The 20037-nt window shown below is 40.0% G+C and overlaps 1 protein-coding gene across 3 annotated transcripts in view; it reads right to left on the reverse strand.

Moving 5' to 3' along the window:
- Window positions 1-19098: 19098 nt before the first annotated feature.
- WDR75 (WD repeat domain 75) overlaps window positions 19099-20037 on the reverse strand; it is a 35055-nt gene continuing 34116 nt past the window's right edge. For all 3 annotated transcript variants that reach the window (XM_083350508.1, XM_083350509.1, XM_083350510.1), the window contains one exon: window positions 19099-19414. In XM_083350508.1, coding sequence (XP_083206634.1) covers window positions 19207-19414 — 208 coding nt within the window. In that variant the 3' untranslated portion in view covers window positions 19099-19206. The remainder of the gene's footprint in view (window positions 19415-20037) is intronic.

Here is a 20037-nt window from a genome sequence, read left to right on the forward strand (position 1 = left end):
GCTTAACATTTTTTCTTCTTTTGGCTAAATTTATATTGTTTTCTATTACAATTAGCTCTATTGTAGTTGGTGACTCAGCATTACTTCCTAATTCTTCTATATGCAGTGCTTCTTTTGTAAAAAAAAAAAAGGTGCCAGAACTCACACCCGTCATACAACCCATCTTGCCTACCCTACAAGGTTTACCTTTGTAGTTGAAAAAAAAACCCTTCAATTTTTAGTATATCTAAACGACTAGGATTTTGTTCAAGGTAAGTTAACACTATTAATGTTACCATGCTTTGTGTGGCTTTAAGGCATTTTATTAATCTTTTGGGACATTTACCACTGGCACACCCATTTAGTTTAATGAGTGGAAATGTCAGTTTTCTATGTGGAATGAAATTGGCCCAATAAAAAAAAATGTTTGCTTGTAAAAGATTGAATTATTTTTTAAAAATTGTCAAACAAGGTGGAAAAATTTACATTTGGATATGGATATTGACTTGAAACAAATTAAAGTTGAAACTTTGTCAGTGAACAGATTACTTTTAATTTACCTTTAAGTTAAACCCAATTTAATAAATAGATCTGATTAAACCTCGTACTGTAGGTCTACCTTTACATCTGACCAATACATAGTTAATATATATTATTATTAATAATACCTCCAAATCAAAAGACATTGGCTTTATTCTTATTCTTCCCCTCTGCAATTTCAATATAAAGTATAAAAGACTAAAAAGAGATTTTCGTAGACATCCCAGCCTTTGAACTACCCAAGGAACTGAAACAGCAATGTTTTGCTGTCGGGCAAGCTTCCACACAAGCCACCTTTGCCTCTTTTTAACCTCACACATACCCCACCTTCTGTAAGGGAAGGCAAAAGCCTTGCTCACCCTCTCCTGAAAGAGGGCCTCCATGTTTATGTGTCTCCCACCGCCACCATAGGCTTCCACACCACACAGTCCGACCCAGCCAATCAAGCCGTGCTCTGGCTATGGTGCTCCGGTGCCTCATGGCTCCTCCTAGAGAAGGCAGATAGCGGCAGAGGGGACCCCGCTCGCATCGTACCGCCAGCAGGGCATTTTCAAAAACAAACAAGGATAGGAAGGTTAACAGTAGAAAAAGAACGCAACTCTGGAAAATTCATTAGAAAAAGGTGCCAGAACTCCATTCCGGTGCATTCTATGACAAAAAAAGCCCTGCTTCTATGTACTAATTCATTCTTTTAGCATTTTCTGGTATAGCCAAAATGCACTCCTCAACTTAATGAAAGGTTCTGGAGAAAGTACAAGCTTGCTCCATACTTTCAGAATTTTAACTGATTTTAATAAATGTATTTTACTAACATATTAATAAACATCTTAATCCCACTCCTAAAGAGTGGTATTTTTTATTTATTTATTTATTTATTTATTTATTTATTTATTTATTTATTTATTTATTTATTTATTTATTTGGTTTATATACCGCCCTATTCCCAAAGGACTCAGGGCGGTTTACAAGGCAAAATTTAAAAACAATCCAATATAAAATTAAAATAAAATTAAATTAAGTATAGCCGCAAAAATTAAATCACAATTTAAAAACATTAAACCCCTCAGTCCAGACCAGATAGCTCAAAGAGCCAGGTTTTTAGGTCCCAGCGAAATGAACGAAGGTCGGGGGCAGTCCGGAGTTCCGTTGGCAGTTGATTCCATAGGGCAGGCGCGCCCACAGAGAACGCCCTCCCCCTGTGGATTGCCCGTCGGCAATCCTTGACCAGCGGTACCCTGAGGAGGCCCTCCCTGTGGGAGCGCACAGGACGATGGGAAATTGACGCTGGCAGCAGGTGTTCCCTTAGATAATCCGGGCCCATGCCATTTAGGGCTTTATAGGTCATCACCAGCACCTTGAATCTCACCTGGAGGGCAACTGGAAGCCAATGCAGCTCGCGGAGAAGAGGTGTTACATGGGAGTATCAGGAGACTCCCATCACAACTCGCGCGGCTGCATTCTGCACCAGTTGAAGCCTCCGAGTGGTCCTCAGGGGCAGCCCCATGTAGAGAGCATTGCAGTAGTCTAGCCGGGAGGTCACGAGCACATGGGTGACTGTGCGTAGCGCATCTTGGTCCAGATAGGGCCGTAACTGGCGCACCAGGCGAACCTGGGCAAAAGCCCCCCTGGCCACGGCTCCTATATGATCTTTCAAACTGAGCCTGAATCCAGGAGGACACCCAAGTTGCGGGCCCTATCAACAGGGGGTAACACCTCACCCCCCATAGTTAACGATGGAAAAGATTGGTTAGTCTGAGATGCCGGTATGCACAGCCACTCAGTCTTGGCAGGATTGAGATGAAGCCTGTTTCTCCCCATCCAAACCCGGACCGCTTCCAGGCAACGGGACATCACGTCGAGGGCATCACTGGGTTGGTTCGGGGTGGAAAGAAAAAACCCCGAAACCACGAATGAGCTCACCCAGCGGCTTCATATAGATGTTGAACAAGAGGGGAGAGAGGACCGACCCCTGAGGAACTCCACAAACGAGAGGCCTCGAGGCAGACCTCTGCCCTCCCGTCAACACCGACTGCGAGCGGCCCAGGAGGTAGGAGGAGAACCACCGCAAAACTGCCTCCCACTCCCAACCCCCTGAGATGTCGCAGTAGGATACCATGGTCGATGGTATCAAAAGCCGCTGAGAGGTCTAATAGGACAGAGGAACAACCCCTATCCCGAGAACGGGAAAGATCATTCACCAGCGCAACCAATGCCGTCTCCGTGCTGTACCCGGTCCTGAAGCCCGATTGGTATGGGTCCAGATAATCATATATAATAAATAATAAATAATAATTTATCTATATTTACCATACTTAAAATTGAAATTCACATATTCACCGTGACTATGTTTCACAATTCTTTGATGGGATTTAATATTTTATTGTTTTTCAGTATAGGCTAGCAAATAATTTTGATTTCACAGATCCCTAATAGGGTCTCAGGGAACAATGTTTCAAAACATTGCTGTAATGTGTTGTCCACCTGAAGGTTTTAGAATCTGAAATGCCAAAACACAATATAAAATCTTATTCTGTAAATGTATGTCCAATGTCATAATTGATGGCTTTTTAGATTTGTCAGCCAGTGTGAATGTAGAAGTGTCATCAAGAGGCAGGATAGCATACATTAAATGGAGAAAATATCATCAGCAGAGTTTTACAAAATCACTGCAGTGAGAAACAATTGGAATTTTCTGTAAAGAAAATGGCACAGGAATGTTGCTATTCTTGTTCTTATTATTCAGTTGAATCAAAAATTCAGCATCTGGTACTGCATGGCCTAAGATAGGGACAAATAAATAGTGAATTAAAAGTCTGGTAATTATGGGTTGAAAACCAGGTTAGCAACTCAGGCACGATCTGTGTCCTCACATGGTCATCCAAATATTGTTCCTGGCCAGCTCAGCAGAGCCTGGGAACTGCTTTGCAGAATTAGCTGATTCTTCTATTTCACTCACTGTTAAGTTTGCTGTGTGGGCACTTTCTAGCTTCATAACAGGAACTTGAGTCACAAGCTTTGCAATCTCTGAGCACCAACTCAGCTACCTGAACTTTTTAGAAAAGCACCACCTAGAGAAAAAAAAAGAAGAAAGAAAAACTGCTTTTTTAATTTAAAAAAACCAGCACAATGTGCTTATGCACCATGATATTGTGGGTTTTTTTGTTGTTGTTATGGTATAACATTAGTGCACTGACCGATCAACAAAAAGATGCATCTTTTGCTGCTGAAACCTTTTGTATTTATTCAGTTACTGCAGTATCATGCCCATATACAGTACAGGAAGAATGTTTCTAGGTAGAACCAGATAGTCATGTTGTAGTAAACTGGCATGTCATTTGCCAGCAAAACCCTCTTCTGCAAATAGTAATGAAGCTGTGAGGTGGGAGAGAGATGACTAGACCAGATACTTGAAATGGTGTGTTTAGCTACCTCCCAAGTGTCTAGCAAACAGGTCATAGGCATAATATTTTCCATACCTTTCTCCTATCAACTGGTTATTTCTAGAAAGGCAGTAGACCTGTTTTATTGAGTTTATTCCTTTTCCGAAACAATACTAAATCTGTGCCCAAAACTAGACTAGCTGAAAAGTCTCATGTTGAAGGGGGAGGGAAAAAAAATATACGGTGAGCAAGCTCCATTCCCAACTTGGATTCCTCTGGACTGGCAGCGAATCCAGTTTTTCCTCAAGGCTGGCAGCACCTGGAACTGGCCATGGAACCGGAATGAACTGGGTAAAATGGTTCCACTCTTTCAAGCCATAAAAATAATAAAAATACAGCCATACATAAAGTACAGCGACTCTCCATTGGGTGAGTAGTAGCAGAATACCTGTACTATAATCAAATGAAGATAGAACTGGCAATACACTATATTATACATCATTATTACAATATTACAATATGGTGTATAATTATATTATTATTAATATTATAATATGGTTATTATATAATAATAGTATAATATACCATTTTATAAAAAAAGATGTAGAAACTCTGGAAAGACTCCAGAAAAGAGCAATAAAAATGATTAGGAGGCTGCAGACTAAATGAAGAACAATTGCAGGAATTGGGTATGTCTAGTCTAGTGAAAAGAGGGACTAGGGATGACATGATAGCAGTGTTCCAATATTTGAGTGGCTGCCACAAAGAAGAAGGAGTCAAGCTATTGTCCAAAGCACCTGAAGGCAAGACAAGAAGCAATGGACGGAAACTAATCAAGGAGAGGAGCAATCTAGAACTAAGGGGAACAATCAGTGGAACAACTTGCCTTCAGAAGTTGTGGGTGCGTCATCACTGGAGGCTTTTAAGAAGAGATTGGACAGCCATTTGTCTGAAATGGTATCCTGCTTGAGCAGGGGTTTGGACTAAAAAACTTCCAAAGCCCCTGTTATTCTGTTAAGACATAGCTGGCAGCACCCTAGCTCTTTTCCTGGCCTAATTTCAGCTCTTCTGCAGCAAAAGATCAGTGCTCCCTTGAAAATGCCATTTAGGTTTTACATGCGAAGATGCCTCTGTCCTACAACACAAGAGAAAATGGCCTGGAAATGCCCAGCAGCCCGAGGAGAGGAGGGGTGGCCCATAGCAGTCTAATGTGGTCCTACCCACAGTTAAGTATCCTAGATTATCTCCAGAGTGAAACTTGTTGTGGGGGGGGGGAGATGAAGCAAATTGCCAGTTTAAAACAGGAAGAGTGAAAAGTGGATTTAACCTGGTTAAAGTGCGGGTGGGGATCAGGTGAAGGCAATGTCTCGAGGACATGGCATAAAGTAGTTATTAGGGGAATATTTGCTCACTGTTCATTTTTCTTTTCATCCTCACTCTAGATCTAACAGCAAAGTGGATATATCCTCTGGATCCATGTGGCAGAAGCCTACCATCTTTGGCAAAAGAAATCAAGTAAGTCAAAAGAATTCCTGGGTATTTAAAAATGGCAGAATTGGGCAAATGTTTTGGATTCGTGCTGTGTAGCAAGTGGGGGAAAACTAAGCAATTCATGAAAAGAAAAATCAGGTAACCAATTTTTATTCTATCATTTTCTTCAGTGGTTCTCAACCTTTTCTTCACCCCGGACCACCTTTAAATACATTTTGTGGCCACAGAAAATTAAGACTTAATCCAAGATTTAAATCATATTATTTCTTCAAGCCTTCGCAGACACCCTGTGACAACATCGTGGAGGCCCAGGGGTCCGCGGACCACAGGTTGAGAACAAATGGTTTACTTCATTTACTTCTATGCTGTTCAATCACTTTAGTTCCAATGAAGAAGTGTGAAAAGGACTGATGAAGGAAATTTTTGATTAGACAGATCATAAAGGTCTTGGGTGCAGAAACGATAATTCAGAACCTACCGTGACATTGGGTTCAGTTCTAGGAGATCCCATCCATCCAATAACAGAACCCTTTTCCTTTTAGAGTCTAAGCCTGAGAACTTAAAATAAGGAAGAATTGTAGATGAGTGATGCCTTACAGTCCCAATATCACTAAATGAAAATCATAACTCAGATTCCAGATACAGTGTCAGATTCTTTTTCTAAAACAATGACAGTTTTCAACAGGAAGAGTATCGATGTCCACAAGAGCAACATGTTACCGAGTACAGAAAGTTCTACACTTGAATAAATTTGACATGCTTTCTCCCACAACTTTCTACATATCTGTAAATGCGTAGCTATTTCAGAGCTGCAGTCACATGTAGAGTAGTACAATGCATGGATTACAGGGAGGGATTAAGAAATGCAACTAAGTGATTGGCATCTTTCACAAATTCAAAGTTTTACAGTCAATGAACTGTTTTGACTTGTAAAATAGAAACATCACTGGTTTGTTGTTGTTGTTAGCTGCAAAGTCGTGTCCGACCCATCCCGACCCTATGGACAACGTTCCTCCAGGCCTTCCTGTCCTCCACCATCTTCTGGAGTCCATTTAAGCTCACGCCTACTGCTTCAGTGACTCCATCCATCCACCTCATTCTCTGTCGTCCCATTCTTCTATTGCCCTCAATCTTTCCCAGCATTAGGCTCTTCTCCAACGAGTCCTTCCTTTTCATTAGGTGGCCAAAGTATTTGAGTTTTAGCTTCAGGATCTGGCCTTCTAAAGAGCAGTCAGGGTTGATCTCCTCTAGGACTGACCTGTTTGATCGCCTTGCAGTCCAAGGGACTCGCAAGAGTCTTCTCCAGTACCACAGTTCAAAGGCCTCAATTCTTTGGTGCTCGGCCTTTTTTATGGTCCAACTTTCACTACCATACATTGCAACTGGGAAGACCATAGCCTTGACTATACGCACTTTTGTTGACAGAGTGATGTCTCTGCTTTTTAGTGTGCTGTCTACATTTGCCATGGCTTTCCTCCCCAGGAGCAAGCGTCTTTTAATTTCTTGGCTACAGTCCCCATCTGCAGTGATCTTGGAGCCCAGGAAAATAAAATCTGTCACTACCTCCATTTCTTCCCCATCTATTTGCCAGGAATTGAGAGGGCCGGATGCCATGATCTTGGTTTTCTTAATGTTAAGTTTCAACCCAACTTTTGCACTCTCCTTCTTCACCCGCAACAAGAGGCTCTTTAGTTCTCCTTCACTTTCTGCCATTAGAGTGGTATCATCTGCATATCTTAGGTTGTTGATATTTCTTCCGGCAATCTTAATTCCAACTTTTGATTCATCTAGCCCTGCCTTTCTCATGATGTGCTCTGCATATAAGTTAAATAGGCAGGGCGACAGTATACAGCCTTGCCGGACTCCTTTCCCAATTTTGAACCAATCAGTGGTTCCTGTCCAGTTCTCACTGTTGCTTCTTGGCCCATATATAGGTTTCTCAAGAGACAAATAAGATGGTCTGGTACACCCATCTCTTTAAGAACTTGCCACAGATTGTTATGATCCACACAATCAAAGGCTTTACCATAGTCAGTGAAGCAGAAGTAGATGTTTTTCTGGAACTCTCTAGCTTTCTCCATGATCCAGCGTATGTTGGCAATTTGATCTCTAGTTCCTCTGCCTCTTCAAAATCCTGCCTGTACTTCTGGTACTTCTTGATCCACATACTGCTGAAGTCTAGCTTGTAGGATTTTAAGCATGACTTTACTAGCATGAGAAATGAGTGCAATGGTGCGATAGTTTGAACATTCTTTGGCACTGCCCTTCTTTGGAATTGGGATGTAAACTGATCTTTTCCAATCCTGTGGCCACTGTTGAGTTTTCCAAATTTGCTGGCAGATTGAGCGTAGCACTTTTACTGCACTGTCTTTTAAGATTTTGAATAGCTCAGCTGGAATACTGTCACCTCCACTAGCTTTGTTGTTGCTCAGCTTTTCTAAGGCCCACTTCACTTCACATTCTAGGATGTCTGGCTCGAGGTCAGTGACCACCTCATTGTGATTATCAGGGACGTTAAGCTCATTCTTGTATAGTTCTTCTGTTTAATTTTGCCACCTCTTCTTAATCTTTTCTGCCTTTGTTAGGTCCCTGCCATTTTGGTCCTTTATCATGCCCATTTTTGCATGAAACGTTCCCTTCATCTCTCCAATTTTCTTGAAAAGATCTCTGGTCCTCCCTATTCTATTGTTTTCTTCTATTTCTTTGCACTGTTCATTTAAGAAGGCATTCTTATCTCTTCTTGCTTTCTTGCATTTCTTTTTCTTTGGGATGGTTTTGGTTATTTATTTTATTTATTTATTTTATTGCATTTATATACCGCCCTTTCCCTGAGGACTCAGGGCGGTTTACAGGGAGTTAAAAATCAACCATACAAAAGTTAAAAACCAATTTAAAAAAGATTAAACCAACCCTGTACTATTAAAAACCCCAATTAAAATAAATTTCTCCTCAGCCTGGGCCCGAGAGCTCAAAGAGCCAGGTCTTCAGGCCCCGGCGGAATGATCGGAGGTCGGGGGCAGTCCTCAGCTCCACTGGCAGCTGGTTCCAGAGGGCAGGCGCTCCCACTGAGAAGGCCCTATCCCTGGGTGTCACCTGCCGGCAATCTCTTACCGGCGGGACCATGAGCAGACCCTCCCTGTGGGAGCGCACTGGGCAAAGGGCATTTGATGCCGGCAGCAGGTGTTCCCTCAAATACCCCGGACCCAGGCCATGTAGGGCTTTATAGGTGATAACCAGCACCTTGAATTTCACCCGGAGGGCAACCGGAAGCCAATGCAGCTCGCGGAGTAGAGGTGTTACATGGGAGTATCGGGAGACCCCCATTACAACTCGCGCGGCCGCATTCTGCACCAGTTGAAGCCTCTGAGTGGTCTTCAAGGGCAGCCCCATGTAGAGAGCGTTACAGTAGTCCAAACGGGAGGTCACAAGCACATGAGTAACTGTGCGTAGGGCGTCTCGGTCCAGATAGGGACGCAACTGGCGCACCAGGCGAACCTGTGCAAAAGCCCCCCTGGTCACGGCTCCTATGTGATCTTCAAAATTGAGTCGTGAATCCAGGAGGACGCCCAAGTTGTGAACCCTATCAACGGGGGGTAACACCTCACCCCCCATCGTTAGAGGTGGAATAACTTGGTTAACCCGAGATGCCGATATGCACAGCCACTCAGTCTTGGCGGGATTGAGACACAGCCTGTTTCTCCCCATGCAGACCTGAACCGCCTCCAGGCACCGGGACATCACGGAGAGGGCATCACTGGGTTGGTTCGGGGTGGAAAGAAAAAGTTTGGTATCATCAGAGTACTGATGATACCCCACCCCGAAACCACGAATGATCTCGCCCAGCGGCTTCATATAGATGTTGAACAGGAGAGGCGAGAGAACCGACCCCTGAGGGACTCCACAAATGAGAGGCCTCGGGGCGGATCTCTGCCCTCCCGTCAACACCAACTGCGAGCGGCCCTGGAGGTAGGAGGAGAACCACCGTAAAACGGTGCCTCCCACTCCCAACCCCCTGAGACGCCGCAGCAGGATACCATGGTTGATGGTATCGAAAGCCGCTGAGAGATCTAATAGGACCAGGACAGATGAGCAACCCCTGTCCCTTGCCCTCCAGAGATCATTCACCAGCGCAACCAACAGGTTGCTACCTGTTGTGCAATGTTGCGAACCTCTGTCCATAGTTCTTCAGGCACTCTATCAGATCTAATTCCTTAAATCTATTTGTCACCTCTACTGTATATTCAACAGGGATATGATTTAATTCATACCTGAGTGGCCTAGTGCTTTTCCCTACTTTCTTCAGTTTAAGCCTAAACTTTGCAATGAGAAGCTCATGCTCTGAGCCACAGTCAGCTCATGGTCTTGATTTTACTGACTGTATAGATCTTCTCCATCTTTGGCTGCAGAGCACATAGTCAATCTGATTTCTGTGTTGACTGTCTGGTAATGTCCATGTGTAAAACTGTCTCTTGGGTTGTTGGAAAAGAGTGTTTGCTATGACCATCGTATTCTCTTGAGAAAATTCTATCAGCCTGTGCCCTGCTTCATTTTGTACTCGAAGGCCAAACTTTCCTGTTATTCCGCTTATGTTTTGGTTTCCTACTTTAGCATTCCAATCACCCATGATGATAAGGACATCATTTTTTGGTGTTAGTTCTATAAGGTGCTGTAGGGCTTCATAGAACCGGTCAATTTCATCCTCTTCAGCACTGGTGGTTGGGGCATAGATTTGGACTACTGTGATATTGAATGGTTTGCCTTGGATTTGAACTGAGATCATTCTGTCATTTTGAGGATTGTATCCCAGTATTATTTTTCCTACTCTTTTATTGACTATGAAGGCTACTCCATTTCTTCTGAGGGATTCTTGCCCGCAGTAGTATACCTGATGGTCATCTGAATTAAATTCACCCATTCTTGTCCATTTTAGTTCGCTGATACCTAAGATGTCGATGTTCAGTCTTGTCATCTCTTGTTTGACCACGTCCAGCTTTCCTTGATTCATGGATCTTACATTCCAGGTTCCTATGGAGAAAAAATCTTTACAGCATCGGACTTTCCTTTCACCACCAGACACATCCACAGCTGAGTGTCCTTTCGGCTTTGGCCCAGTCGCTTCATTCTTTCTGGCGCTACTAGTACTAGCCCTCTGCTCTTCCCCAGTAGCATATTGGACGCCTTCCGACCCGAGGGGCTCATCTTCCAGCGTCATATCATTTTGCCTTTTGGTACTGTCCATAGGGTTTTCATGGCAAAGATACTGGAGTGGGTTGCCATTTCCTTCTCCAGTGGATCACGTTTTGTCCGAACTCTCTGCTATGACCTGTCCGTCTTGGGTGGCCCTGCACGGCATAGCTCATAGCTTCATTGAATTACGCAAGCCCCTTCACCACGACAAGGCAGTAATCCATGAAGGGGAATCACTGGTTAGAGTTCCTTAATTTTCTGGTTTATGTTAAGCCTTGTGATACTTATAAATAATATTATGGGATACTTTCACTCTTTGATTCAAATCCAGGAGAAACAGACCGTTTCTGAATTTCAGCAAGAACATTTTCAGAACACACACAAAATATTCTTTAATTCATCTTAAAGAACAAGATAAATTGTCCAGCTGGAAAGGAAGACAGATCTCTTATATTTCTAATTGCTGCGTAGGAGTTTTGGCAAATATAATTTGGTCTGGGGGAAAAAATACGCTACAATTCTCTTTCCTACCCTGTCAGTAAAACTTGCATCTGATCTATCCAGATGAAAATGTAAAAATTGTCACATCCAGAAGCATTTGGGACCAGTATTGCCTTCGCTAATTGATGTGGTTGTAAAATGCAACACACGAGACCATGGAAAGTGGTGCATAGTGATGAAAAGTCCGGCACATCTATTTGCTGTCATTAGGTAAAATACCATAGTTCATTTAGCAAAGACATCCTGTGGTTGCCATTTGCAATCTCCTGTCAGCTTCCCTGTTGACTTTGCTTGTAGAAAACCAGCAGAGGTCACCAATGCCAAACATGTGACTGCAGAATGTTGTGACATTGTAATTATGAGCCAGGTGCCCAGTGCCCAGATCACAATCACGTAACTGTGGGATGCTGCAACCAATTGAATGAGAGGTAATTAAGCAAGGACCAGCTGTATGGTATATAAGTCTATTTGGGAATTCTTCCAATTGTGAATGTGCCTTTTTATGAATCTAAGTAAGAATGCAGAATCTGTGACCTTCCAATTGTTACTAGACCCCATTATCCCATCTTCTCTGACAATAAGGGACCTACAAAAATGTTTACAGTAGTTGAGGAAAATTCACAGCATGGATTGCTACATTTGTATTGAGGAAAATTCACAGCATGGATTGCTACATTTGTATGAATTTTCTTCTGACTACACGTTGTTGTTTAGAGTTGTGATATTTCACAACTTATGCAAAGACCCCAAAGCTCTTGAGAATTTGAACATTAAAGCTGAAGTGCGCTATAGACAAGTCTTATGGAGCACAGAGATAATTTAATTGCACAAACACAAAACAATAAAAAGTTGGATGAAGATAATGTTCACACTGGATATTTTTTGACATTACCATTCAAGGAGATTCTAAGTTAAATTGGGTTGTGTTCACAGCATTTCATATAAAACTACCATTTGTGTCAAAAATGTATGTAAGCAAACCATGCCCACCCCATTGCCGGCAATAGAAAAAAAGTCGCAATACGTTGCGACACATCACGTGACGTTGTGAGTTTGACACCCTTGGGTTAAGGCAATGTATGCTTGCACATACCTAATGTAAGTTCCTAAGTATGCTAATCAGATTATGTTACTGGTACAAAGGCATGCCATTATTAGCATTCAGAGCTCACAGCTTGCTTGCTGGAAATTTATACTGATTTTGTTTTGTTTTGGGTTTTTTCCTGCAAAGTTACAGATTAATAAAATACATTCAGTATACAGCATAGCCTATGACTTCATGGAACAGCCTCCCAGGTGAGAAGTCTAGTGTTCCACTAGACCTCTTGTGACTTCTTAATTATGAACAAATTCCAGGTGGAATATTTAAATCTCTCTGTCAATTACAACTGGACGTAGCTTTAATTCTTCTTCAAAAGCATCAGTGAGTCACCTTTAAGTTTTGGATCATACAGCAGCACTTTTTGTTTTCTTTCCTGTTGTGTGTAAGTATTCAAGGACCCAATTCAGGTTAGAGCCACGATTCACAGAGAAGAGGAAGCTACGCCTTGGTCATGAATTACTTTTGCATGCCATGGCAAATTGTAATTTTTCACCATTCAATCAACCTCCCTAAGCATATTACATAAGGAATAACTTTGCTACCTTGGGTGATGAACCTGAGCTGGACCGAACATGATCTGCATCCTGAGTTACTTTGCCATCTACTTTTTCCTTTACAGGAAGGCCCATGAAACTCAACTATCCCTGATTTGATATTAATCACAAGGAAGATTTAATCGAGGAGAATGTTGAGAAGAAAAACCATATAATGCTTGACTTCCTCATTTTAAGAAAAACAAAAACAATGCCTTTAAAAATACTTAACTTGGACTTATGCAGGTTTTAACATTAAATAGCTCCCCGTGTCAGGAGAAATTAATAGCTCCAGATTCATAAGCCTCTGCAAGGGAATAGGGAAGTGAAAATGCACACATAATGCCACAAGACAAATCCCATGACTGACACCCTTGTCTCACATCAGAACATGAATGCAAAAGGACTAGGTTTGCATGTAATATTCTTTCACATCAGCCATTTTTTTCATTATGCAGAAACCTGCAGATACCTACTGTATGTCTAAAATACCAAGCGAATGCTCTTTATGAAAGCTTGATAGGTAAACTTTGAGGTGGACAGGTGAGTAAATTACAGGAAGGCTTTCAACCGCTCCATCTTCTCTGAAGTGAACTGATCCAGCCAACACCAAGTCAGAATTTCTGAAGGATGATATCTACAGGGAGGCAAAATGCTGAAAGCACATGACAGTGATGTGTCACAAGCCTTGTCCCATTTGTACCTGAAGATTTTCTACTCACACATAAATGGGGTGGAACATGCAGGAAAATGTCAAAACCTGACCGCCAAATCCTGTGGATGCTATGTAAGGCAAGGAACTGCAAAAGGAAATTATGAAAATTGCCAACCATCTTTCAGTGGTGGAAAGCCAATCTTAACTGTAATTACATTTGCTCATTTTGATGAGTCAGTGTTCTTCAACTCTCCTCTAGAGTTTACTCACATAATTGTGAGCAATTGGTATGACTTGACAAATTTTAAAACTATTCTGTCCTTAGCAAGATACTGTTTTGAGAGAGTGATAATGCAGGAATTTAGCATGGGTTTGGCATGCAGAAATGCTCAGGTCATGTCTTCATTGCAGGAAGTGATTTGCGTGGTAGGGTGGATGAACAAGCAAGAAACACAGAGAGCCACTCCTAGTCCTTCTGAAATATGGGATTATAACAATACATACACATAGATCGTTGCCTAATGTGAAAAATTGTTATTACCAGAAGAGAAAATGTATTGGCATGTGTAACATTGGACTTAGTTGGAAAAACTTATATGCATCACCGAATTATTAATGGACTCAGTCAACACGTTGTTTATGGAGCACTTGTTTGTGAAAATAGAAAATTAATAAAATATTTATACATATATAAAAAATAGATTTCTACCTAAGAGGCAAATCAGAAATAATATGCGGATGAACTTGAATACATTGGAATACTATTGGATGCACCCTAGAAAGCAAATGGCACTGATCTTCCTTGACGCAGAGAAGGCATTTGACAGTGTGAACTGGCAATTTATGCTTTTACAATTAACTATATGGACTTTGGAGAGAAATTTATTAACACAATTAAGGCAATATATTATAAACAAACAGCAAAGGTGGTTATAAATGGGGATCTAATAGAGAACTTTAATATAACAAAGGGTACAAGGCAAGGAGGTCCCCTATCTCCATTGTTGTTTTAACTTTAGAGGTATTAAACAGAAATATTAGGCAAGACAGTGTAATAAAACACATGAAAATAAAGGAGTATAAACTACAAGCATTTGCTGATGATTTGGTGTTTATTTTAGAAGAACCACAAGAAACAGGACCTAAACTGAGAAAATAGAAGAATACAGTGCAGTGGCAGGATTGAAAATAAACAGAGAAAACCAAAATATTAATTAAAAACTTTATGGATAAACAGAAAAGAGAATTTGCAATGATGGGTATGCAGATTGCAAAGGAAGTTAAATATCTAGGAGTTCAATTAACAGCAAGATGTGTGACTATTAAAGAAGATAACTATGATAAATTGAAGGCGTAAATTAAAGTAGATTTGAAAAATTGGAAAAACCTACAACTGTCCTTGTTGGATAGAATAACTACGATTAAGATGAATATTTTGCCAAGATTATTGTACTTGTTCCATGGTACAGTATGGGAAGAGTGATATGCATAGCTACTTTCAAAGACATTATATTAGGAATGCATTACTGCTGGTATGGACAAAATTTAAAAAACAACAGTATTTGAAAATACCAGTCTGGTTATCTACAATGGAGGCGTTAATACACCTGATTGAAATTAATATGGAAAAAATTATAAGATACAATGATATATGAAAAGGGGGAACTTAAAACTAAACGAGAACTTAATAGACTAGGAATTGACTTATCATGGTGGCCACAGTTACAGATATAATCCAGATATGAAAAAGACAGGAAGTTATATGGCTTTTTATAAAGAACCAACTGAATTGGATCAGATTCTAATAGGGATAGATGAGAAATTAATTAAAAGGATATACAATTATTTACTATGTACTAAATTGGAAGAGGAACAAATAAAGGAGACAATGGTAATATGAGCTCAGAATTTTGGCTATACAATAGAATTAAGTAAAATGGAAGAAACTGTGGGACAGAAACTATAAACTTATAATGTCAACAGGGTATAAAGAAAATCTTTATAAAATGTTCTACAGATGGCATTTTTCACCTGCTAGACTAGCGAATGAATATGTATAAAGACAAATCTGCTAAATGTTGGAATATGTTGGACATGCCCCAGGGCAAAAAAATATTGGAATAAAATACATGTATGGTTGAAAGCAATGATAAAACAACATATAGATCTAAAACCAGAGATATTCTTACTGGGCATGTTACCAGGAAATTACAATTTTGGAAAAATGAAGAAACTACTACACAGGAGAATATAATTTAAAAAATACTGGAATGTGCAGAAATGGATAGGTTACAGAAAAAGAAATGGAATATTATATGACATGGGACCTATTTTACCAATGGTTAGCTGATAAAGAGCCTTGGTGGAGCAGTGGGCTAATGCCTCCTTAAGTAACACCAGCTGCCTGCAATTAGTGCAGGTTCGCATCCCACCAGGCTCAAGGTTGACTCAGCCTTCCATCCTTCCGAGGTAGGTAAAATGAGGACCCAGATTGTTGGGGGCAATTAAGCTGACTTTGTAATAATGCCGCTTGGGGTGTGTGTGTGAAAGCCCTAATAAGCAGGCATATACATAGAATGAAGGCTACTGCTAAGCTTGTAAGCCGCCCTGAGTCTTCGGAGAAGGGCAGGATATAAATGGAATTAAAATAAAAAATAAATAAAATAAAATAAAAACAAAGGTTAGAAAGTTGGAAATATGAGAATATGTGCATTATGTGAGCAAGATTTATAATGGATTAGTAAATACTTTGATTGTTATATAACTAATGTTAATGAGGGTAATGCTATTTTTAACAATTTGATGGCTATTTTTAGTATATGATTGTATTTTGATAAGATTATTATGTGATGATTATATTTTAATACTTATATACCTAGACAACACACTGTTCAATGTAGAAATGGAATTTTAAAAATAATAATAATAATAATAAAACAATACATACGTTTGATAAAGTCTATAATACTATAGAAAAGTCAGTGTGGTGTAGCAATGAGGGCACCAGACACCGGGCACCTTGCTTCACAATGCAAGGCTTGCCCCTTTTATATTCACAGTCTGCCCTAAGACTATGAATTCTAGTTCTGCCTAAGATACAAAACTAGCTTGGGGGGAGAATGCACTTACTTCATGTATCTCCCAAAGTTGTTGATGTAGATTGTAGAAAGAACCAAAGATGAAAAAACTAGTAGCCACATTTCTAGTCATTAATCATTACATACTACCTTTCATCATTAGTCTGAGAAAATCCTACCGCTAAGACAAATACTTATTAAATTTCTAAATAATAATTAATGAACAGGGAGAAAAACTCTTGTATATTTTGAATGACAAGTCAAGGCAGTAGTGCAGCAGACAAAACACGTAATGACAGTCATTCTGCAATTAACTCAATACAACAGACGCTACCCAACAGCATTTCAGTCATAGAACTTGTTAGACATTACAGTTTTGTTAGCATACTATTTTCTTAATGGAGCAGATTATCCTAGAGTGTTGTATTTCCTAAATACTGACAAACAGATGAAGCAATCTAACACACTGAACTTGTTTTATTGGTTTGTAATGTGCAAGGCCAACTACTACAGTATCTTTATTTCCAGTGTCAGAAAGCCAATTTGTTCATGTTTGTGTTTGTTGAAGGGTGGAAGTTTCAGAGAACTACAGTGCATATTCTATTTTGAAACTAGTCAGAAGTTGTATGGTGTCCATCTAGAATCCAAAAATCCATAGTTTAGGCATTCATCAAAAAAAAAAAAGATTTGAACCCCTCACAAAGCAATCCTGTGCTGTCCATGGGCTTGATACCATATGATGCATCTGAGATTATAGCCTTGGCCAGGGGTAGGCAACCGTGGCTCTTTTATGACTCGTGGACTTCAACTCCCAGAATTCCTGAGTCAGCTATGCTTTAATCTATTCATTAATCTAGTCCCAATAATGTATTTGCTAACAACTGAGCTCTGTAGTTTTTCTTAGTTCCCAACACTGTATAAAAAATTTTTCCTGGCACTTACACCTAATTAATGTGATTCTGTATGGATTTTGATTATATGCTGCTGTTAGGGGCTTGAGTGTCATTGTCATTACATTTCTCATACAGTACTGCAGTGATTATTTCCCCCAGTTATTCCAAAGCTGATCTAGACAAAATAGGTGCAGTCTTAAATAATGGGCATCCATGTTTACTCCCGATTCTAAAGTAATTTTTTTAAAAACATTATCTTGAAGATCCACATTAAATCTTTTTTTGGTTAGCGTACTCGTTGCAAAAATAGTTTTGCTGGACTTCTGGAGAAGCAATAGCCAACTGAAGGCGGCTCCACTGAAAGCAGAACTGACCATGGCAGATTGATGAGCCGGTGAAGTGATCTGCTTCTTGGAATTCCTCTCCAGAAAAAGAAAGGACTCAGGACCATCCACAAGCATTCCAGATAGTAGCTTCCTGTGAGGACACCATAAGATAGTAATCTCCAGCAGGTTTGGGGGTCTGGAGAGCTGAGGGACTGCCATCTTTGCCCAAGCCACAATCGGCACCATTACGGGCTCAAGGTTCGCACACTTCCTTTCTTAAATCATTTCTGAAAATTGCTTGTTAACAATTTTGGGGAGATTAAGAATCTCCAAAACAGCAAGTATCACTTCAGGGAAAGACGTTTCATGCAAGTTTAAGGATTTTTTTAAAAAAACAACAACACTTATTTCAGAATAAACAGCGAAAGAGTGATTAGAAAATTGATTCTGGACAGGTATAAATAGACTAAGGAGCTAGATGAATTTGAAATGAGAGTGATTAGAACATTGGTTCTGGAAAGGTATAACCAGACTAAGAAGCCAGATGAATCTGATATAAGACTTTGAAATTAATTTCAAATCTTCCTGTGAGTTGCTCAGAATTCTATCAAAACTATATAAAGATTATGAAATTAAATAGAAGAAACCTTCCCATGAGAAAATGCGTCTGATTAGAAAAAAAATGAGAATTTTAAGCTTTGACGCTAGAAGGAACTAGAAATAATTTTCCTTTTTTTTTAGTTTTTTATCTTTATAACTGTAAACCTTAGTGCAAATTATTTAAAAAATAGTTTTGCTGGTGATTTATACAAATTAGAACATTCTTGGGCAGTCATTTTTTGTTTCCAAAGCTGTTTACTGTAAGAAACAGTGCTAAGGGGAAAACTATTCTGAAACAACACTGTTTACAGTATCAAATTCATAAGAGCCCCCTCGTCCCAACATACAGACACACACTCCTTAACGCTTGAAATTTTCTTTTCTGATCAACTGTTTTGCACAGACTGCTATTTTTCAGCATCCTCAATGACCTCTTAATTTCATTTCTACTGCCTGCATTTGACAAAAGAGGATTTGTTTTGTATGTCTTTAAGATTTCCAAACTCTGCCCCAGGCATCTCTAGACATTTTAGGAATGCAGATTAGCAAATAGTTCTTTCAGCTTGGTTACTGCTTTTCTTCTCCAGCAAAGATCCCTTAGCTTCCGTGTTACAGCATTATTATTATTATTTTTAAACGCAAGTAGGTAAATGCTTCCTATGTCTAAAATAAGATGCATTTACACAAACACTTGAATTGTAATGCTCTTGAATCTTGGCCAAAAGTAACACATAAAAGGAAGCCCTATTTTCATCACAAAGCTCTCTTTTTTTTTAAGGCAAGCATGCTCAAGCCTATGATGGGTGATATCTAAGAACGCCCTGAAGATTTATTTTATATTAATAGCAAAAGTGACAAAGAAAGCTAACTTTTTTTTTGGCATTTTATTAAATTACTGGAAGAAATATGTAAAAAAAAAGAAAGTCTGTAAATGTCACATGTTTAGAGTCCAGAGGCCCAGCTGTAGTCCAATTTCCTTAATTTACGAAGTTCTCTTTCCTGAAGTTTTGATAATTTAGATACACTCTCCCCAAAGCATTCTGTTGTCTGTGAAGCCTCTGGGCAAACTTCAATAACCTCAGATTCCTCTTCGGACTCCTTCTCTTCACTGTCACTTAGCATTTCCACTTCATCAGCAATTTCACTAGTGCTGTTAAAAAAAAAGAATTATATAAACCATTCGTCTATTTGTCTCAAAATAATGCCAAAAAAAAAGCCTAGCAAGTTATCTCAGTCAGCGGTTCCACTGCAAATAGTCCTCCTTTCCTCTTAAAATGTTTTCCTGAACAGTTTTAGTATAAAAAGGAACACAAATTCCTTAAATACATATTTTCAGATTTTTCCCCCCCTATACAACAGGCACCGATGGAGTTTGTATATATACCAAGCTACATCAGGGAAAGCCAGGCATTTTCCTTGAGGTGCCAGCATTGTATGCATTTGCAGTATATCCTGGGGGGGGGGGGGGGGGAGAGGAGCTATTATTAGGTTAATATGCATACTTGGCAGTCAGATACTCTGTGCTTTGGGAGATCAATAATGAGGCTTTGATTTGGGTTTGTTTTGGGGGGCAGATATTTTGCCTCCTGGCAAGGCTACATTGGTGCAGCAATTCAGTGAGGATTCCCTTGTGGCATCTGTAGAGTTGAAACTTGAAAAGTTGAAATCAAGAAGGTTGGTGACTGACAATCTCCAGGGTCTTGGGGCAGAATATCTGCAGAAAATCTGATCAATACCAGATGGATTTGATTAGGACCAAATCCAGGGTATTGA

The sequence above is a fragment of the Vipera ursinii genome (genome assembly GCF_947247035.1).
Source record: "Vipera ursinii genome assembly, chromosome: 1".
NCBI lineage: Eukaryota > Metazoa > Chordata > Lepidosauria > Squamata > Viperidae > Vipera > Vipera ursinii.